This window comes from Pelecanus crispus, chromosome 2, assembly GCF_030463565.1.
Source record: "Pelecanus crispus isolate bPelCri1 chromosome 2, bPelCri1.pri, whole genome shotgun sequence".
Taxonomy (NCBI): domain Eukaryota; kingdom Metazoa; phylum Chordata; class Aves; order Pelecaniformes; family Pelecanidae; genus Pelecanus; species Pelecanus crispus.
The window spans coordinates 1,953,335-1,976,387 of NC_134644.1; the positions used below are offsets into that span (position 1 = coordinate 1,953,335).

The 23,053-nt window shown below is 47.4% G+C and overlaps 1 protein-coding gene across 2 annotated transcripts in view; it reads right to left on the reverse strand.

The window, feature by feature from the left end:
- Window positions 1–23,053, reverse strand: part of PTH1R (parathyroid hormone 1 receptor) — a 124,274-nt gene that overhangs the window by 62,054 nt on the left and 39,167 nt on the right. The window contains exon 3 of one of the 2 annotated variants that reach the window (XM_075705861.1): window positions 18,979–18,987. The exons of the other annotated variant lie outside the window; for it this stretch is intronic. Within the exon in view, the coding sequence (XP_075561976.1) occupies window positions 18,979–18,987 (9 nt within the window). The remainder of the gene's footprint in view (window positions 1–18,978; window positions 18,988–23,053) is intronic. 2 annotated transcript variants of the gene reach the window in all.

Genomic DNA, 23,053 nt, shown 5'->3' on the forward strand with positions numbered 1-23,053 from the left:
CCAAAACTGGGTCAGCCAGGAGCTCGTGGTGATGGGGAATTGCTCAGAAGCAGGAAAAGGTGGCAGGGTGGAGGTGGTTGGGAACACAAGACGTTGCATGAGGTTGGTCAGTAGTGGGGTCACAACATGGGATGGTGTAGAATTGAGATCCTGACCCTTGTTTTTTATAAATGGAATTGCCTTCCTTTAGATGAGAGAGGATGGTTTCTCTCCATTGTTTTGTGGTTGGGTTTAGATATCTAGTTCGTCTTCTCTGTTTTCCTGCACTTCTGCAAGCACTTGTACAAGCCCTGCATCTCTTGGCCACTGCGCCCTGCTGGCTTACTGAGGTCCAGATGAACCCTGGCAGGTAGGGAGGGACCAGGGATTTGTATGTGCTGTCTTGGACAAAATGTACCCTGTGCACTCTCTTACTGGGTCTGCTGCCAGTCCTATAGCAAAGCAGGATCTGCCAGGCTGCAACTCAACTGGTGATTAACCGTGCCTTGTGTCTGGCTGTATTTCACAGAAGAAATACAGGTATGCTTGTGATTTGCTGGATTTACATGCTGGCTTTTGCAGTCACTCAGGGAACGTGCTCCCTGGCAAGCGAAACTCCTTGTTGGGTTCAGGAGGAGATCGTGACCCCACCACTTGACTCTGGAACCTGGCACTTCAGGCAAAATACATCCCTCACCCCCAAAAAGCAGCTCCAGACTTGTGCTTGGACTGTGAGGGTCTGGCACTTCATATTTCAGTGACAGCTTACAGCATCTTTCTCATGGAGAGACAGAGCAGAGTAAATACAGATAAACAGTGTTTATTCTTTTCTAATTTGGGCAATGCTGGATTTGCCCACTGCCCAAATAATCTAGTTCCCTTTCTTAATTTCCTGCTACCTCTGTGCTGCTTACACTCTGCCTGCCTGCATGCTATCAGTGCCTTGGCATAAAAACCATACAAAACCACCCCCAACAAAAAAATCCATTGGGGGCAATTTGTTGCAAAGAGGAACTAATGGGGGGGGAGGAGGGGGAGAGCAGGGAATAGTACTTGTTCTGCCCCGAGGGATTTAATTTAACTGAATGGGCATTATTTCCAACATTAGGGGGAAAAAAAAATATGATTTGAAACCTGTTTTCTTTCAGGTTAATGCTGGAAAGATTTAAAAATAAATACAGCCAAAGTGCCAGTTGGCCCAGCCCTCAGTAGCTACAGCAGTGAAAGCAGCAGAGGCACGACCCACTGCCAGCAGCTAATCGCAAAAGCTATGGAGCTGTGGTTTGCTCAGGACACCGGAGTGGCAAGGAGGATGGGGGGAGGAAGGTCATTTCCTAGCAGGAGACCCTGGGCTCATGGACAGGCCGGCTCCAGGCACAAGAAAGCAGATTTGAAGCCCCCTCTGCTGCTGGGTCTGCAGCTCGTGTGGGCTGCTGCAGCAGGACTGATGCCTCTTTGCCTCGGTCAGCTGCAGATGTTTTGCTCAGTGCAGTCAAATGCGGGGGGGTTACGACAGCAGCAAAGCAGAAGTCTCCTGGGGGTTAAGCATCAGATTTACTGAAAGATTTTACTGAAAGAGTGGCCAAGCATTGGAACAGGCTGCCCAGGGAGGTGGTGGAGTCCCCATCCCTGGGAGCATTCAAAAAACGGGCAGAGGTGGCACTTTGGGCCATGGTTTAGTGGGCATGGGGGTGTTGGGGTGATGGTTGGACTGATGATCTTAGAGATCCTTTCCAACCTTAGTGATTCTATTCTAGTTTTTATTTTCATTAAAAAATAATCCATCCCCCAAGCCAGGAAACATGAAATTAATTATTACTCTGCTCTTAATTGGTTTTGTGGTGGACTTGGTAGTGTTAAGTTAACGGTTGGACTTGACGATCTTAAAGGTCTTTTCCAACCTAAACGATTCGATGATTCTATGATTTACCCACCTGCCGTGGGACCAGATGTGAGCCTAGCAAGAGCTCCTGTTCTTATTCCTGAGCTCTGCTGTGCCCCATGATGGACAAGCACCCATCTCTCTCTCCCCCTGCCAAATATCACCCACAGCGATGTTGCAACGATGGCAGGAATTCAGATTTGAGAGCTCAGGCAGGTCTGTGCTGAGCTGAGCTCTCTGCATTGCTGTCCTGCCACGTGAAGCAATGTGTGTGTCTGTCCCTCACCCCATCCCTCTTACAGAGGATGGGAATCAACCTCATGAGATGTCTTAGAATCATAGAATCATGGAATCGTTTAGGTTGGAAAAGACCTTTAAGATCATCCAGTCCAACCATTAACCTACACTTCCAAGTCTACTCTAAGCCAATCAAGGGTAGACTAGACTAAACCATGGCCCCAAGTGCCACCTCTGCCCGTTTTTTGAACACTTCCAGGGATGGTGACTCCCCCGCCTCTCTGGGCAGCCTGTTCCAATGCTTGACTACCCTTTCCGTAAAGAAATTTTTCCTAATTTCCAACCTAAACTTCCCCTGGTGCAGCTTGAGGCCATTTCCTCTCATCCTATCGCTAACTACATGGGAGAAGAGCCCAACACCCACCTCACTACAACCTGCTGTCAGGCAGTTGTAGAGAGCGATCAGGTCTCCCCTCAGCCTCCTCTTCTCCAGGCTGAACACCCCCAGCTCCCTCAGCCGCTCCCCACCAGCCCTGTGCTCCAGACCCTTCCCCAGCTCCGTTGTCCTTCTTACTCCTTTTAAAGACTGAGCTTATAAACACCAGAATAAGACAATCAAATCAAGAGGGTGTGAAGACAGAAGGGTGAAAGGAGGAGGAGACCCAAGAGGCACCCAGATGAAGAAGAGGGTGGAGAAAAGGAGTTGATGCGAAGGGGAAGGAAGAGCTGGTTGGATCCTGATGAAATAGGACTCTGGCCACAAGCTGGGGAAGCACTGAGAAATTAGCACACAAGCTGCTCTACCCTCTACCTGCTTTTCCCAGCCTCCCAGAGGGTAAATGAAATTGGTGATTTTGCCTTAACCCCTTGACCGCATCACCCAAACCACCGCCTGCTGCAGAACAGCAGGATGTCTCTGCTCCAGCTAGCCAGGCTGGGGGACTGCAGAAAGCTGAATAACCTCATGCTGTGTTCAGGGCTGTCTCAGCTCTTCCCACAGCTGCCCTCACCAGGCTGGCTGGTTCCTGCTCTTCATCCTACCCTCAGACCCAGATCTCCCATGTCTAGGAGGTGCCTACACACTTCTGAGGAGCTTGTCTTCCTGTTTCTCAGTGCCTTATTGCCTTGTAAGGAGAAGGATGCACTCCTACCCTCAATCATAAATACATCCTCTCTGCCCATGTATAACAGAGTCCAAGTCTCAGCACAGTTCTCCCATGACTTGTCTAATAAGAAAAATGCCAGTGAATAGAGAGGAAATGTTGGCATGGGAAGATGCTGGGCAGAATTAGGAATGCTGCATCCTGACACTGTTTCCTGGGGAATGGTAGAGGCTGAGCTGGTCTCCTTGATGCCGTTCCAATCCCATTTGCTCTCACTCTGCCTTGCGGAAGCCTCATCCTTCAAGCAGCACAAAAGTGGGAAGAAAAACTGCCTGGACAAAGCACAACTTGCAGACTCATGATAACTCATGCCAAAGGAAATTAACTGATTTGGACATGGATGTCCACTGCATTTATTATCATATGGCAAAAAATTTCTTAAGGGTTGGAGTGATACCACAACAGCAATAGAAGAGGGCCTTTATCATCCTTGTCACTTCCAAACTCTTCAAGCTGATTACCTTCCTCAACCACCCTGGCATGCTAATGCCTCTATTACTGAGTGATCTCATGATTTATGGTCAGCACATATCATTTATCAAGGAGAACTGACATTTATGGTGCATTTCCAGGACGTGGAGTTTTAGGACAACATCTGTCTCACCAAAATGATTGTCTGCTTTCCTGCTTTACACCCCTGGAGCAAATGAGGTGTAACCCAAGAGGCTGTGCTATGAAAAAAGATCCTTCCAAGCAAGGAGAAAAATCACCACAACTGCTTATTGGCGCTGCCCAAGCAGAGGTGGTCTTCTCAGTGATTAGAAGATGGAGCTGGTGTAGTGAGGCCAGCAGTGATCAGTACTGATTTGAGTTATATTCTTGGATCATAAATAACACACATCACACTCTTCACTTGTGCAACAGGATTACTGTAGTCAGGAATGATTAATCTCAACCTAAAGCTAATGTCTAAAATATTCAGATGAATCACACCCTGAAACTGCCAGTTCTCCCCTCTGGCTACAGTGGGTCCAGAGAACGACTCGCTCAGCTGGAGGCATCCGCGTGTCTCCAGATCTCTCATGTGATACGAGACAAACCCTAGCCTGAACATCTCAGCTGGGTGTCCAAGCTTGAGATCAACACAACCCAAGGACTGTCCTCTCTGACTAGATCAAGGCAGGGGCTGCAGGCTTAAACCCAAACTAGAAAAGCAGTTCTGTGCTCTCTGAGCTGCCAGAGGGGTGCAAGATTGCTCCTTGGTGCTTACTTGGCAGCTGAACATGATGCCTGACCCTCCTGTGACTTGGGGTTCCCTCGCTTGTTGCTGATTGAGCCCTGTATCTGTGCTCTACTGGTTGAAATATTGGGAGAACCATAGAAGAAAGTAGAGGTCACTCTGACATTGTGTTTTGATTTGTCTTGGCTCACACCTGTACCTTTCTCTCATTTTATAATTCTCATATAATTTTAATTAGTAATTTTATAATTAATAATTTTATCATTTGCATATAATTTCATAATTCTCATTACAAATAAGTGTGCTTTAAGACACCCCACCCCCTGCCCCTCCACCCCATTTTTCGGCATGTGAGCCTAGCTACAATGCTGGCTTCTCTCTTCCTCTTTTCCCCCCATTCTTTGGAAGCAGATGGTTTGTTTTGGTTTCATACCTTGCTCTCTACAATGATTGTATCACAACTATCAGGGCTATGAGGCTTGATTTCTGCCATTTCTTTTGCCTTTTACATTTTATTTTGTCTTGCAAAACAAGAGTCCAAAAGGCCATGGAAGGGGTTCTCTTGTGAAAATGGACACCTCTTTCCTCCCTCCCAAGCTTCTACCACAGATGCAAGGAGGATGATGTGAGTACAGACCCTGTGGTCCTGAAATTAAGGAAAGTCTGTCGCAGTTATGCGACAGATAATATCACTTAGAACAACAGAAGAGATGTATTTTTCTTGATTCTTCATGGGAAAGTCCAACTCCTTCCCCTTTGTCTCCCCAGTTCTCTTGCACCTCTCAAAAACAACCCCCTCATTTAGTTTTCCCTCCTGGTTCTCAAAGCTTCAGGCACTGATTTGTTTTTAAGCCTTTCTAGGAATACCCTCCCTGGACAAGGGAGCTGGAGTTCAGTCTTTTACTCAAGTACTCAGAATTGTCCTCAGACAAGACAGATGGTTGCAGCCAGCTGAGCCAAGGATGCAAACAGAGCTGTCAGCGCACTCCGACACATATTCCCTTGTTATCGTCCCACAGTGGAAAGTACTGATAAGAAGTGCAGGAGAAAGATCGGTATCAAATCATGAGATTAGAGCTCTAGAAAAAGAGTACTTTTTCTTTTTCTTATACCAGCAGCAAAAGAGCTGGGGGTTATAAAGCACAATATGCCTGGTGGGAGTGTTCTTGGGAGGAGGATGCCAACGGCTTTTACTCAGCTCTCCAAACTGCACAGAAATGGGATTCTCTCCATTTCCCAACTAACTACCACTGCGTGCCTGAAACCAGGTCAATACCATTAATGCTTAAGAATGAAAGACTCCCAGTGGAGTGTCTAGCTGAAAGCCATTTAAGACAACAATTAAAAGAAAGGTCTATGAGAAAACACCTGCTATTAAGTAGTAAGAATGAATTACATATTATTAAGTAGTAATACTAGCAAAAAACATTCGGGTGACTTTGGTCCACGAGTACTAATTATAGGTGTGCCACTGTCACACCTCAGCAGTCTTTAGATGCCCAAAATTAGACAAAATATAGATTCATATATAGGAATAACAAATATTGCATATACTCCTCCAACCCCACACATACAAATATCTTTGTTTTTCTTTCAAATCAAGCCCAAACAAGCTTTTCCTATATTGCTTGTGAAATAGTCATTAAAATGTTGACTATAACATCATTAAATTCCACCAAGGTGCAGCTGTAGAGGGAAAAATCTTATTCTTCCTATTATTTTCCACAAAAGTGACGAGAATCCTAATTTTCCTGAGCAGTGCAGAGGTAAGAAAATCAGATATCCACAGAAAACCAGACTTTGTTTCCCCAGGAAGATGCATGGATGGTCCCGGTGTCAGGCTGCTCTGGCTCTCCAGCCATACCCAAAGGCAAAGGCACTGCCACTCTCCTTTGCCAAGAGTGTGCCAGAATTGGTATTTCAGGATAAAGATTTTGGATCCAGTGACTGATGGGAAGGTCTTGATAAGAACATCCTTGAGCTGCTCTGCATTCATTTATGGTAGAGCAGTGCCCCTACTATCACCAACTGCTGGGAACTGAGGCACACAGTGATAAGGACTGGTGACATCTCGCCTAACTTCAAGCATCTAAAAGGCAGATGTGTCATCGGAACTTGACACTCAGGGACTCTTTAGAAGAAAAAGAGAGAAATTAGCACTTTCAGGGAGCTGCTGTTCTGCTCTGTTAGGACTTTGACACCAGGATGAGAAGAATCATGCTCTGGGCTCTGCTAGCTCTACTGGTTATGTTTCCACTGACTGTAAAAGAAGCTTGGGGTGAATTCAGCCTAACCATGTCCTCTGTAAGTCACATCAGCCCCCACTTCACCGTCTGCCTCCAATGATCATGCAAGTACCATGCAGCATGAGAGGTTTTGAGCCTAGACCTTTAACAGTGCAGACACCTCTCCTCTCATGACGCCCTCCCTCCCAGGGCTGGATGAAGCTCACCAAGCAGCCCTGAGCTCTCTGCTGTAATGCCCAGGTTAGTGGGGTAAACCAGCATGACCAGTATGGTGTTCCTGGCAATGGCAGGTGGCACGTGGCCCTCTGCACCGTACCCATTCTACAGGACTGATGACATCCAGACTGGATCTGGAGACCAGTTAATAACCTCATGGAGTAATGTGGTGGATCAGGTCTCATCCACCCTCTGTACAACGTCTCTGCCTGTTTCCACTGATGATTAGGCTCCAGAGTTGACAGCGTGGCCAGCTCCGCAGTGTCATTTTGTGAAGATAAAATTATTCTGCTTTCAGTAACAATGGTTGCCACTCACAGCACAGACTGGAGGAGGGATTTGGGTTCCCCTGTATCATCTGCTTCAACCTGCAATTTTCCTTGTATATGTACAGCAGTTACCATCATGGGTTGCCATCTACAAGAGATCCTTTAAGGACAATTTCAGTACTACTGTCAGCGAGTGATGGTAGTGTTGCGCTCATCTTTCCAAGAGGCTTGCAGAAGAATAAAGAGAGGACAGAGCATCCCAAGCAATCAGATCCCTCTCCTGATGCCAGATGCTTTGAGATTCAGAGAGTGAGCTCATGCCACATCTGAGGTGACTATGCTGAAAGGGACCATTCGCTCCCCCATCCCCTGCACTGTACCTAGCAACTACATGGCCATGGGGTGAGTTATATCAGCAGTCTGTTCTGATGGAAAGATCTTATTTTTGTGGGAGGGATTGGTTATTTTCTTGTCAGAGCATAGGTTCCAACAATTCAGGTTGGAAGGGACCTCAGGACCTCAACTAGTCCAAACTCCTGCTGAAAGCACCATAATGACATTGGAGAACCAGACTTTATGCAGTCAGGTCTTCAAATGAATTACACAGCAAGCATGCAATGCAGAAGAAGAGGGGCTCGGAAAGGGGTGGGCAGGGAGATAACCCCTTCAGCAGCAGCTTGTGGTCATGTCCAGTTAGATGTGCTGAACCCTTCAGAAGACTGACTGGAAGAGCTGGTGTTATTGTCTAGGAAAACCAGACCATTCGGCTGCTGGGGTCCAGTTAGGGAAATCCCTTCTCCCTGCCTCAGTTTCCCCCACTGTAGGCTTGTGATGATGGTATTGGTCAGCTATATGGGGCCTAGTGGAGTCCACATGGCTGATAAATAAGATATCATAAGTACGCTTGATTAATGCGATCTCCTGGAAGCAGTGTGCAGGGCTGCTGTCCCTGTTATCTGAGCGGCATCGACAAGGCTGTCCCAGAGTTGAAAGAGAAGCAAAGTGAAGAGCCAACACTTGCTCCAGTCTCTGAGCCTCCCCCTTCCTCCTCCTCTTCCTCTCACTTGATTTTTTCCATATTTATCTCTAATTGCCTAACCATTTTCTTCTAGCTTCTCTGCACTCATGGTCCACCATGGTATGAGGAGGCATAAATTGTCAACACCTCTCTTTTTTCTTAGTCCACAGCCATGAGAAGTGATGTCTTTTTATTATGAACAGAAGTTTTATTGCTTTCCTCTGAGGTGAGCAAGCGGCAGCCTTAGATTTCAATGAGAACATCATGCTGCCTAGACCTGGGCAAACCAGACGAGCTCAGTGGTTGGCTGCGTCTTCTGCAGGTGTTATTTGGCAAAGAAGAATTTCTGTGTGCACATGTGGGTGTGTGACTTGCAAAAATCCTCTCAAGAGCTGGAGGCTGTGATACTCTCCTTCGCACTTGAGTCAGATCTGTCGTCAATCAGAAATCAGAGAGAGTGGGAATTTGTTACCTACAGAGCAATTAGGTACTTAAAAACATTTGTTGACTAAATAATGCTGGATGGTTTTAGGGTGTGGGGGTAGGGAGGAGAACACTGGTCTTACAGTGGGGCTGGTCCTACTGGCATGAAGTGAGAAATGCAGCCCAAAGCCAAAATAGCCCCTCGTCCCCAGTTTCAGCAGGTCCTAGCTGACTGACATCAGCCATGGGACCAATCGAGCTGGATTTCAGGGGTGAGGAATATGAGGGGACGGGTGAGTGCAATGGGTAGCGTGTGGGGCTGGGAGCTGCGCTCCCCTGGGCTCAGAGTACTGATGGCCAGGGACGTACTGCTGTCACAAGTCCTTCAGAGTGTTTCTCCTGCAGTGAAAGGAGCTAAGCAGATGCAATAGCCTGTTTTCTTGGTGAGTCTTTGACCTCACGGATAAATCCTAGGGATAGCAAAGCCCTTCATGCTCTCTGAGGGTGCCTATCAAAGCAATAGCTCAGGAACTAAAGCATTTTGCTGCATTTTGACCAAAACCCGATGGTTACAGCTATGCAAGATGTAGGATTTGCTGGCACGTCATGGAAAAAGCCAACATCCCAGAGAACATGGTGCCTAAGTCCTCTACACTTGACCAGGGCTCTCACTGCTGGTCCCCCTCTTCTTCCCCTGTGATGGCCCAGCTGCATGACCTGAGACTCCAGCAAGGGAGGCCCCAATGCCGCATGTTCAGGAAACTAATACCAAAGAATTTGTCTCCCCAGGACAAGCAATTCCAGTTTCCAAAATAAATGTCCTTGTCCTTGTCACAGGAAACACTGGGACTTTGGACAGGTCCCAGAGAGAAATGAGGTTGACAGCCCACCATCACCAGCAGTAACCCCAAACTGCTGTGCTTTTTCCTGAGCTATGAACAGAGTCCAAGGAAGTATTTGTGAAGCACTGGGGAGAGATTGGAGGCTGCTATCACCCCCAACACCCCGTCCACAGTGCCAGCCCTGACTGGCAGCAATCCTGCTAACAACAGCCGCTGAATCCCCAAGGTCAGCTGAGCTGTCAGATGCCAACCAGAGCATCCTCTTTGGCAAGCATGATCCAAGCCATGGAGCTATTTTAGCAGTGAGGTCAGGTCCTGCTTGAAAGACAGCCCTGACAACACAATTCTCTTTTCTGAATACATTCATCAAACAAACTCACGGTCAAGCATTTCAAGGCCCACCTGTTGCTGGCTGCTGGGCTCGGCTTTCAGGTGGAGGCCAGACAGTGGTGTATCGGCTGCCTCCGTCTTTTATGGATTCCCAGAGGTGGGAAGCAACCCTATTGAGATGCCACTTCGGCATCTCCCTAGCTGCAGATACAAGATCAGATTGCCTTTCTTGGTGCAACCACATGCATGTAAAGCAGCTAGGAAGCAACCTCTGTCAGCAAAGGACCTGAAACTCTGGATGTGGGGTGGGTGGCCCTCTATGTGTTTTATACATGTTTACCAGCCCTGAGGTTGTCAGTCAATCCCAGCTGGAAAAGACTTTTCCGGCTCTGCTGTACAGGATCCTGACTCCCAGGGTTTGGACACGCCATTGTTTTTTACCCTCTGAGATTTCAATTTGCTGATGAGATTGAATGGTTATTCCAGAAACCTATGAGGATTTCTCAAGAGGCAATTTTGTGTAGGCTGCTGCTCAACTCAAGGGGAGGGAAAGGCCCAGCTGGAGATGCTTTTGTGTCGCATCATCCTTGGCATGCCTCAACTAGAGCATCACTGTTGGACCACTGAAAAACTCAAGGCGGAGCTGAGGAGCATCTAGAAAGGAGGAAGGTTGTTCTGGACAAAAGAAGTAGAGTGATGGAGACAGCAATGCCAGGCTGTGAAATTAAGTACATCATGCTTTCAGGTCCACTGCCTTCATGGACTAGATCTCCATATAAAGGTACTACACTGAGGACATCCCCACTTCATCATCTGAATCCCCTTATATCCCACCTGCCCTTACAGTCATGGCACATACTCATACTCCTCAAGCCTAGAATGGCCCAGTATCGCCAGCCAAAAGAGAAATAAGATGACTCCAAGTTCAGGGAGCCCAAAATGGCACTTAAAGGAGTAGGGCCAGGACTTGGGAGCACATGCAATGCCGGGCAGCTCCTGGCACTGACTGGCATAAGCATGACCCTGCACCAGCACCTTCAGCTCCCTGATTCAGCTAACGAGTCACAACTCAGCACCCGCCCCACAGAGCATTTGCCAAGAGGCAAAAGAGCCTCAGCTGGGAGTTCAGAGTGGTCTTGCCTTGCTAATCTGGTGTTGAACTCGGAAGATTTTCAGGTACCTACATACCTTTGCAAATCCAAGCTTTCTAGGTAACTACATCTGTATCTCTGGGAGTTTGAAAAGTGAGCGTAGGTGACAGCCTTTCTGCCTTAGTTTCCCCCAGGCACAACAAACCTTCTCACCTTTCCTTGCCTTATCTGTTTTGACTACCTCTAACTTTTTTTTGTGTGTATTTCTCACCGGGAGAGGGAGTGGTGGGAGGAGAGGAAAAGACTGGTTTCAGAGCAGGCAGCTACAATGAGCAGTAACGAGCTGCAAAAGAATTAAGCTCTCTTCCACTGGTGTCAGGGGGAGCTCTGCTTGCAACGGGAATGAGAAAACAGCTCCTGCAGCCGGAATTGCTGCTCCACAGACTTCACATTGGCAAATCATCAGCCTTTTTGCTCGAAGGCTTGACTGGGTTTCCAGTGCAGCTGCTAGAGGTCATACTGTGATTGATTTCTTTTTTGCCTTTTTTTTTTTCTTTTTCTTTTTTTTTTTTTTTCTCCTTCAAAAACATCAGTTCTTCATCCTACAGCAGGCTGCTGAGCCCTGATCAGTGATCAAGCACAAGATCACACCGCGGCCCCACACAGCCCATTAGTTTTGCGAGGGAGGCAAAGTCTTGGCACATCTTCCCTGCTGCTGCTTGGAGACCTGGGACACCACAAAGCCTTTAGGTCAGACTAACCTGCTCCTTTCCAGAGCTCTGTGTGCATTTTTCTCTCTCAGTGCCAGACATCCAGATGCGTCCAGCCTCCAATCCCACCAATTCCCCAGCCAGAGACACACACAGATGTAACAGACACAACCCTGAGCTGGCTTGGTGCAGCCCTCCATTCTTCTCTCCTATCTGGGAAAGAAGTCAGCTAGAAGCTAAATTCAGTCTTCCCATCTCTGATGTCCATAAAGGGGCTTCGTGGATGCTCCTGAGATGTTTCTGCTGCAAATGGTCCATCCCACATCCCTCGGCCTGCTGCCCCAGTACTAGGGTTTGGGATTTACTCATGCCAGGTCACGTCTGCTGGTGGGATGCTACCGCATATGGACCGCAGGGAGACGAGGAATTCATACCCTGTGCACACAGTGCCAAGGCTGTGGGCCAGGCAGGTATGGGCTGAATGCCATCTCCCCCTCTGCACTGAGTGTGCCAGCAGCCACAGCCGAAGGCAAAGAAAATTCGGTGGCTCAGATAGCTCACAGCACAGCGGCAATATCTGCTCACTCTGGGGTGCACCTCCACGTACCCTCCTGTGTGGGACAGACTGGGCAGCATATCCAGTAGCTGAGGTTGGGTACAAGTGACAGACGGCAACATGGGTTTAGGGCACGGCAAGGATAAATGCCAGCATGGGTTTGGTCAGGAAAATAGTCCCTCACTGGGGGTAGCTGCCATGGTGGGGGTCAGACTGCTGTGACTATGCTGTGCCCAGAAATGCAGTAAGTGGGATTCATATCACCTGAGTTTAGAGGTCAGCGCAGAGAAATAAGCATTTCCTGGGTGCGAGGGGTCACCTCCTGGACTAGATATCACCCGAATAAGGCCTGTTTGTCTGCACTGGCTGTTGGCTATCCAACTGTGTCTGAGCATCTCTGCAACCACAGGAAGGATATCGGTTACGGATGTTGCCCAGGGTAGAAGGTGTTCTTCCAGCCAAATGGCAGAGACTCATGCTTAAGAAAGGCGCTATGGGCCTGCATGGGTGAGTCAAACTGTCCATCGCTGTTGTCTGCCCCCGAGGTGCATGGGACAAACCACATCCTCGCTGTCAAACTCTTGCACCCTTCTAAAAGAGGGTGGCTGCTTCCAAAGTGTCCCGTGGGAATGATGCCTGATGCATAATGACTCTGAGCTAGGGACCGGTCCCTTTCACCCAGATGAAAAGCATCCAAGGAACCATGTTTGGCATTTAATGCCTGAGATAGCCCCAAACCCAGAGCCAGGAACCTTTCCAGTTTATATATAAAGTGTCGTGATAGTCACTGGGTCTCAGTCACTGTTTTTTCAGGGCTGAAATCAGAACTGAAGGGTCCAAAAGCAGGAAGCTGTGAAAGAGCTAGGGCTAGGCTGGTTTGGTCTCTGTTGAAAATATCTTTGGTACATGGAGACTTACTCTTCACTTTGAGTTCTTACAGCAAGATACAGGTTCAGACCCACAGTGGAACCGAGATCTGCAGGTACCTAGATGAGTGCTGAGAGACTAAATAGTCTTGTCGATGCAGGTCCAGTATCTAAATGGCTTTGGGGAGAGTCAGTACAAGCTACAGACTCCTGGCAGGAGAGGACATGTGAATTGCTGTGGCTTGTGCAGGGTGTTTGGGGTGGCCAGCCCTCCGAGACAGGCTGCACACAATCACTTCGATGCTAGTCTGGACTTCTCAGCTGCACGTAGGCAAGCGCAAACAAACCTTCAGAGCAGGAAAGGGAGGTGGATGGGGCAGGGGGGCTGGTAGCAAGAATTGGGGAGGACCTGAATTTCTGGCCTGCCAGAACTCCTCCCAGCCCCAGGACCGAAACCCAGAAGCCCTGCCCTGGTGCGGTGGAGCTCTGCGGTGGGCGGCATGGAAGAGCGTGGCCTAGTGGGATCTCCAGGGCGGCTGCAACACAGAGCACGTATTCTCTGCAGCCCTGGAGCGTGCAGCACTGCTAATAGCTCTGGAGGAGCCGGCGTGCCAGCATTCCTCGGCCGGTGCCAGGAAAGCCGTGCTGAGTACACAAGGAGTTGGCTCCCCTCCGGGATCACATTAGAGGCACTCTCAGGTCTTCCCAGCTTTTGCTGCAGTAATACATCATCCGCTTCATTGTCCACAGGAGGCTTTGTGGACAGCACGGGATGTGGGAGGAGGCTCTTGGGGAGTCAGCCCCTGCACCATCGCAGTGCACCGGCCCCCTTTCCCTTCATGGCAGCATCAGGGCAGATGTGCACAGGGACGATTAGGCCCATTGATTGAGGACCATCCTACACTAGACCACCAGAAATGTGGTTTCTATTCCTTGCCATGCTGGGTGAGCTTCCCTTCTTTTCCCCACTTGTACAGCAGGGATGAAATCCCTTCTCCTACACTCTCTTCTTTTATGGCCTTAGGCAAATTATTTAATGCCTGTGCACTTGAAACATTTTATCTTCATGGATGCCTGAAGGCTTTATGATAATTAACAGATCTATATCTTATCTTCTGCCTAAGACGGGCTACTAAGACCACCTGCTGTAATCATAGAATCATAGAATCATAGAATCGTTTAGGTTGGAAAAGACCTTTAAGATCATCCAGTCCAACCATTAACCTACACTACCAAGTCTACTCTAAGCTAATCAAGGGTAGACTAGACTAAACCATGGCCCAAAGTGCCACATCTACCCGTTTTTTGAACACGATGGAAAGAGAGATCTCATACTCATCTCGTGTGTGCCAGAGTTACTCAGATTATTAACTGACTACGTATGAAAATACATGACAGGATCTCCTGTTAGCATCCTTGGGAGCAAAGGGGCCAAACAAAAAAGATACAACCTATAAAGCAAATCATCTCAGCATGTCTCTCAAATGTCTGAGACCTGAAAACAGAGTGCTGGAAACAGCTCTGTTGACTGCAGGAGCACAGATTTCCTTAGGACTCAAGGAGGTCCTGGGAGCATGGATCCATTCTGGGTCCTAGTCCTGGGATGGTGGGAGAAAGCCCTAAAGGAACAGAGAAAACATTCCAGACCACACTCAGGTTTCTGCAGATGTGACTTCACTTTTTTTCCCCCGAAGGAAATTTCTCCCCATTTGTCCTGGAGCCTAGATGCTTGCCCAGGACTTTTTGAATATCGAGCTGATCCATTAGACTAGGCTGATACCTTTTGCATGTGGATAACCACCTGCTGGAGAAGACAGTGATGGGCTGATCCTGCTTGCTGTGAGTCAGTGTGGTAAGCACAGGCAGAAAATACAGCCGCTCAGGCAGTCAGAGCCCTAAGGGTCCCGTGGCTGTTGTGCCAGAGGGAGCTGACACCGGCAAGCTGCCGTTCCTGGAGAGCAGATGCAGAGCACTCTCATGGTACTAAGCTTTCCAGGAAAACCAGGTTTCTCTTGACTATGACGTCTATGTCCATTATATTAACTGAGACCGCTGTGACAGTAAAAACCCTGCAAATCAAGGTAGTTTCTACTAGCAATGAAAAAACAAATCAACCCAAGCACCTGTTTTTCTTTTGAAGGTGTGTTTTCTCCATAGGAGATTAGAAGTAATGTCAGTAAAAACTTGTCACATTGACAGCAGTCCTTCGACCAGCAGTCAGACCAGGAACCTAACAAACCTCTGCAGCAGCATCCAGGACAGCAGCTGCACTCAGTGTATCGGTCTGGGCTCAGGTTAATGAATATGTCCACTCCATAATAGTTGATTATCAGAAAAGAATAAAACCCCAGCTTGTTCAGCAACTTCTGGTGAGCCCAGGGTGAGGCCAAAAATAAAGTGGGTGGGATGGAAGTGCTTATGGTGCCTCCTATGGCTCTTTCTACATCATGGAGTGAAGATCAAACCCATAAGTAGTCATACGACCCCAGGCATTTTGCGGTTGTCAACCCCACTGCAGCTCCAGCTCAAAATGTCCATGCTGTGCCTATGCTTTGGGACATCCCCCAGCAGAGCAGCCTACAGCATAACGGGTCCAACCTGTGCCCCAGATGCTGCAGAAGAAAGCTCCCGGCTTGTGCCAAGATCTCTTCCCTTGCAAAGGGCTTGGGGTAAATAAAAGGCATCCCTCCATTTCTGCGTACACTGGTAAAAATCTTGGGTGATGGCTGGGTGCAGGGCTCAGCTTTCCCTGCAAGTGTGGCTCAGGCTCCTGCTTCCTACAAACATTGATTATTTTCCTTCCAAGGAGACTGTTTCTTCCCCTGCTTCTAGACTTTCCCTCACCTGGGTGAGACCCACAGCATTTACTCACTCTGGGCTAGTGTGGACAAGGATGTAGTGACTCAGTCTGCATCCCCTTGGGGGTCCTGCAAACAGGCTGGCAGGGAGGCAGAAAATAGAGTTAAAGTAGATCATAGAGGAAAAAGTATTATTATTATCATGGCCTCAACATGTCTCGCCCTCCTGGGTTTTCTCACCTGATTCCCCAGCCCCACCGCAGCTCCGATGCGTTCATCCTTCTCTGAGACATTGTCATGCTCCCACCACCCACCACTGAGCCATCAGGCCTATCTTCATTAAACGGCACCCTAAACTGGGGGCTCAGTAATACCTGGGATTGTGTACCCTTCTTTATTGGACTAAAATGCAATGCTGTTTATTTGGCAATAATGATTTGTGACAGTCAGTTGCCTGCCTCATTGCCCTCTGGGGAAAAGAGCGAGCCTCTCCTCTCCATGATCTGGGGCCAAAAAGCTCTTTTTTTTTTTTTTTCAATTTGCCAGATGCCTCACAGAAATCTACCCAGATGGGCTGGACCAGGGGAGCAGGCTGGGTATGATGGACCCTTTGCTAACCCAGGCACCTTTCAGCCTTGCACTACCGCAAGGTCAACCAGGACTGCCAAGAGTGTAGAAGTCACTGAAGAGCAGATAAGACCGGGAGCCACCTGTAGATACTTTGGGAAAGCCGAGAGATGGATGACATTCTGGGATAGCCATTTGCAAGACGTGGTTATCGACCCCTCATCATTAGAAACTTTCAGGCTGAGGTTACAGATTCCCTCCAGTGCTAATTCCCTTCCCTCCCCTCCAACTCACTTTTTGTAGTTGTAAGACTGGAAATAGTTGCTGTCTCTTCAAATGTCCGGTCCCCTGGATCTGACTGCAGCTCTTGGTTTCCATACCTCTCTTGTAACAACAAATTCCCTAGTCTGGTAAACCTCTGAAGGTTTCTCGAGGTTTTATTTTGTCTCCCTGTTGAATTTGCTCAGAAAATCCCCTTGATCTTTTGCTATGAGACACAAGACAGATGTCTCTGGGCACCTTTTCCTCATAGGTGTGTCCCTTCTCAGCCCTGGCTGCAGATTGTGTGATGCCTTTGCTCCATGAGTCAATGCTCATTTGACCCATCTATGACCCAAGTGACTGATTTCAGTGGACAGTGCTGTTCCAGACTAACCATAAACAGAGGCAAAGTCAGGCTTAGGCAGATTTCCATGAAAAGCACAAGAAGTGGGGTAAGGTAGATTATCAGAAGAAATAATACACCCTACCGATTAAGCCCCAGTGGGGCAAACATGGTGGATCTCCAGAAGCCAAATTCTAATATCAAGTAAGCAATGGGACAAATTACACTGTAGACATAAGTTGGAGCAATGCAAGTAGGCAAAGATAAGGGGTTGGAGTAGGATGTAAGGGACTTGAGAAACAAGCTGGTGATAGAAGTCTGGATCTGAGCAAAGCCCTCTTCCTCCTCACACCAGAAGCACCTTTGCATGAAGTGGAATGAAGAAACTGAAGTTGCTCTAATGCATCAGCACCTGGTGGGGTGCAACATGAAAAGGAAGGTAGATATTCTGAGCTATAGGCCTTTCTAGGGCATTACAGGGATCCACACCATGCAACTTTGAGTACCTACAGCTCAGATGTCTACATTTGAGCTCTGCACTCCCCTTGTAGCCAATGAGGAGAAACAGGCACTTTATAGCTATGATTGATCAACTCTATTTTAAATGTTTACTTTTAGGTGAACCTAAATAATGCCTCATGTACGTTGACAGCATGAACAAGATATCCATTATTAGGACGAGAGGAAATGGGCTTAAGCTGCACCAGGGGAGGTTTAGGTTGGAAATTAGGAAAAATTTCTTTACGGAAAGGGTGGTCAGGCATTGGAACAGGCTGCCCAGAGAGGTGGTGGAGTCACCATCCCTGGAAGTGTTCAAAAAATGGGTAGATGTGGCACTTTGGGACATGGTTTAGTCCAGTCTACCCTTGATTGGCTTAGAGTAGACTTGGTAGTGTAGGTCAATGGTTGGACCGGATGATCTTAAAGGTCTTTTCCAACCTAAATGATTCTATGATTCTATGATCTGTAAGGGTACAGAAAGACTCCTACACTGCGGTGTCTACATGAATGCTGTGCTGAGTGTTTCTCATATTCTTTGCATCCTCAGCCTCTTTTCTTCACAAAAAAATGTCAATAACAATATTAACATTGGCATGTTCTTTCACATTCAGCAGCAATTCTAAGCACTACGAGATGGCAACTTTAGAAATAGATTCCCCAGAGAAAACCCAATCAAAAGGATGCCAAAGTATTATGTCATTCCCAGGAGCTGCAAGGCCAGTTTGTAGGGAATCACTGGTTTGGATCTAGGTAAAATGCTTTCACATAGACAGCACTTGCTGGCAGGACTCTGGGGTCCTCCTTTCTTTTCCCTTGCTGGTGGGGCTGTGGTTTTTGGCCGTAAGGAAAAAAGGCACAGAGCTAGTTGAAGAGCAATTAGTTCTGCAACAAAAGAAATTGGCACCACTAGGGATGTGGCTGGTTTTTTGTACTCTTGTAGGTTTTCATTACAAAAAATAAATATACACATATAAATATTAGACCAATCTGTTTGCCCTGAATAGCTGATTTTTTTTCCTAGGCTTAATTTTTTGTTCTCTGTGAAGGGAGAAGACAGATTTTATGCTTTTTCAGAAACAAGAAAAAACCAAGGGTTTTTTCCTATGAAAAAAGCTTTTCAATGAATATTCCCAATTCATCAAGAAGCCATTTTCCATTGGGAGAAAAAAAATGGTGAGCGAAACATTCTGACCAGCTGCTACAATGCATCTTGCCACCTCGGTGGGGTGCTTGCAATTTTAATTAGTGGTTAGGATAGTAATGTGCCGCACCATCCTCTGATGTGAAATGCTGGTAAATGATTATTCCAACTGCCTGTCGGATCCTAGTTTCTTCTGTTGCTTGTGTGTCTCATTGGGGTTTAGCAGTCTCTTGAGATCTGCAAACCCTTTTAATCACGATGACCAAAGATGGTCTTTTGATCAACAGCACAGCAGTGCTGAGTGTGAAGAAGAAATCAGTTAGTGAGGAGGCAGATTGCTTTTCCATCTCCTCTTCCACCTGGCAGAGCTTCTGAAATAGGGGCATGATGCGGTAGGGAGAAGGGCCATCACTGCTATAACTTCACTGCTGGACTTGGCCATTCCCAAGCATCAAGGCCACCATGAGTGACAGTTGGCCAGCTGGTTGCATCTCACAGCCCAGAGCTGAAAGGTAGCTGAACTGAGTTTGCTATGATTCAATGCGTAAATGCTTTAGATGCTTTAGGTGGGGAAATGACTTATTACCAAGGTAAGCAACACCTGGGCAAAAGGGGCTGAACCACATTGGAGGGAAAAATTCAAATTAATAGAGAAATCAGCACTAGAACCAATACCTAACTGTCTCAGGGTAACACCCTAAATGCAAACAAATTCAGCTAAAAGGCCCACTCCCCAGTCTCAGCCTGGCCCACATCACATATCCCAAGACACTGGGAATTTCAAGAGCTGCTTGTTCAAATACAGCAAAGAATCACAGCATCCCTCGTGGCCTTAAAGAAATGACTGGTTTATTTTATTTTTTCCACAGTGATAAGTCAATGGTCCAATGGTACAAGGTAATGGGTGGCCCAACCCTGCTCCAGAAATCAAGATTAAGCCTTAAATTATTCTGCATCAGTCTAGGTGTATACAAACCCTCAGGTTTTCCTGAAAGTAGCATGGGAAGTCATCTCTAGCCCTCTCTTCATCAGTACCAGAGCTATTTAAAAATATTTCATCCATGTCTGTCTGTGTTGGTGCTTAACAGAAATGTGCACAGTGAAATCCTGGATTTCATCAGCAATCAATCAAGCACTTCAAAAGGAGCTTGAAAAGCTTCAGCTACAGTAAAATAAAAATACTGAGCAAAAATTCTCAACAAAAACTAAATCAATCTCTTCTGGTCTAAAATGTTAATGGGGGAGATGGAGTCTGAGCAGAAAATTATAGAACTGCTCCAGCTTTAGCTCACTGTCAGGTCAAGTAAATTCGAGGTGGAGTCCCCTCCTCTTGCTGGTTGCCCTCGTTTTGCAAGGCAGCAAAAATAATTGTTTCGCCACACCCAGGGTCACCTGGAGCTCCCCAACCATCTCTTTCACAAAAAGGAGCTGCAGTAAGTTTTTTACTGACACACCTGAAGGAGCAGCTAGAGCCACGGCAATTTCCAGGTTGTGGGATCACAGCATCAGCTGCATCATAGAATGCTTTGGGTTGGAAGGGACTTTGAGAGATCATCGAGCCCAACCCCCCTGCAGTGAGCAGGGACTGAACCTGTGAACTTGGCGTTATTAGCACCATGCTCTAACCAACTGAGCTAACCCGGCTGGTCATCCTGGCTCCCACCCCTAGCTCAGTCTGCACCCTGAGAGCTGGTCCTCATGCCCTTGGCTACGCGCGGTGCCAAATGTCTGTGTGTTTGTCTGTGTTGAGCAGTCGCACTCTATTTCAGGCTTCTTCATCCCTGCGACTCTTGAATGGAAGGCTCTTCAGGAACTTTCTCTCTTTCTTAGGAGCCCTCCTAATTTCCAGCCTAAAGTTATTGCTGCTCATTGCACTTGTTTGTCCTGGTATCAACAACATGCAGCGTATTGATGTCCAGGGATCAGTAGGCCAGACATTTGGGGGCCCTGTCTGCACCCCTCTTGCTTGGGAGAGGTATTGCTGGTCTCAGAGGGGTTTGTGAAGGGGGTCTTGGCTCCCCTGGACATGTCTATGATGCAGAATGCGAAGGGATGCCAGTGCCTGTGCTGTGGCATAGCCAGGGTCGAGCCGACCTTATGGTGGGCTTACCAGCCTGGGCTGTGGGACAGCAGAGCTGTGCAGTGCTGGGACAGGCTGCTCAGCCTCCTTGCACCAAGCTAACTTTTAAATCTGCACCTGCCATTTAAAATAAGCTTAGCCCGCCGAATGCCGTGCTCTTGGGAAAATCCAGCCAGGGATCCTGCATCGGGGCTTGTTGCATGTTAATGGCTTTTTCAGATCTTACTGAGGTGCTGAGACAAAGGCAAAGCTCTTCTGAAAGCTGGGTCTTAATGGTCCCTTGAAAAATAAGAATAAATTTCTCTGGATAATCTGGCCTGATGCTTTTAAAAGTAATCTATCCAAAAGTGCCTTCGAGGGTGCAAAACACCCAGACCGTAGGGGAATGTGTGTATCTCTGTGTGCATGCATGTATTATTTTCCTCTATTTGCTTTCACACTTGTCTTCACAGTTGTTACTGTGCTTTGGAAAAAAAAAAAAAAATCAGACAAGTATAAATTGCCAGCAGCCTTTTAAAATAACATTTAGAAAGGATTCATCTGACTAAATGCAGATGTCTCCACTGGAACTAGTCACCTTGGGCTCTCTTCAGCGCCAGCGGAGATCCGCTTAAAATAGCTGGTATTTGTCTTCATTAGAGAATGAGTTATTGCCGGGGAACCCCTCTGGCCCTGGAGCAGGCACCGGGGCGATGGGCTGCCCTGTCCCTGGCACACCTTTGCCTCAGACTATTCCTGGGCATAGGACAGCAGTAGACTAAGCACCGTCCCTGAAACACTGCTGGGATGGGGCCACCCTGTGCTGCAGGCAAGAGCTTAGTACTGAGGAAAAGTCCTAATTGGTGTCTGGGCACTGGCAGTGTTTAGTTTACTAGAGCTGTCGTTGCATTGACTGGAGTGCCAGGCATGATTTATCTCCTCCTAAAGTAGACACGTAAACAGGGCACATGAATCATGCCTTAAAAGTGCCTGTTTTTCCTCAGCGGCTATAAAGGGAGCCTGGGATATGAGCTCAGAGGGAGTGGTTCCCACTCTTGTCACCGAAAGTGAGGTGGGTGAATTGCTCTCCTTCTCCTGCATCTCTGCATCCTCTCTGTGTGTCTGTCTCAGAATAGCTGTTTAAAATACAATCCCTTTCTTTCTTTTTTTTTTTTGTTAACCACTGCTCTCGGAGTTTATAAAGTCAACAGACATGGCTTACGCAGGGACAGATGTTCCAGATAAGCCATAGCCTCCTTAGCAAGTGTTTCAACAAAGTTTTCCTTCCAGTACTCTTCCTGCTGGAGCCAGAGCTCTGCCGTGGGGAATAGCAGATCACCTGGCTGGATCTGAGATTTTTTTTCTGCTGCTGCTTGCTCTGTGCAAAATCCACTCTGTTAATCACCAGGCTCTCCTGCAAATGACGGTGACCCCTGCACTTGACACCCCAGGACAAATGACTTGCTGATTTCTCCATCGCAGCCAAGCCTCCCTGCTACACTTGATCTTTTCAGCATGTACAAAGGCAGATTATCATTATTTATGAGAAGAAAAAAAAAAACAAAACCAAACCAACCCCTAAAAACATCTCACTGTATTTAACCACCCCAGTGCTCTACAGTTGAAAGCCTTTCCAGAAATTCACTTTGGATTCAGAAACAAGTCAGCCATCAGTGTGCATCAACAAGCCCGTAAAACAGCTAATGAGTTTTTGTCTGTTTGAAAACAGATTCTTTGTGGGGTGAGGTTGGTGGAGCGATTATGACAAACAGTGCCTGCTCACATCCTGATTTGGAGGCTAAACTTGTGTGTCAACAAGGAGAGGGGAAAGAATTTCATTGGAATCGGGAGGAGGTTGGAGAGCTGTGAGACGGAGCAGGAAGGTGAGACTGAAGCAGGACGCTGGGGTCATGATTATATGCAAATGGAAAAAAAAACCCCTGTGACAGGAAAACTGAAGGCAGGCAGGTTTAGCCTGCATTTATACTCTGCAGGTGAACTGGCATTATCAGTGGGAGACAAGGGAGGGCAAACTTAGCTATGAGAGGCAAAGGAGCAAGTTTTTCTGGCTCTGGAAATCCTCCATCTCTGCCATCAGGGAACATTCTTGGTCGTGACTTTTGGACATTTCTTTAAAGATGCTGCCAGGAGCTCTGGGTTCAGTATTGCACTGAAAAAGGCCATTGCTCTTTTTTTGGAAACAGGATGCATGCAAGTTGTCATCACTAGCCTACGACCTTATTCTCTCTGGTTTTGGCTTTACTGACTAAATACCCCGCATTCGACTGCTTTCCCAGCAATCACTAGGTGACCCACTCAAGCTATGTTTGGGGTGATCTTGCTTGCTAGTAACCCTACTCTGCAGTGGCCATACA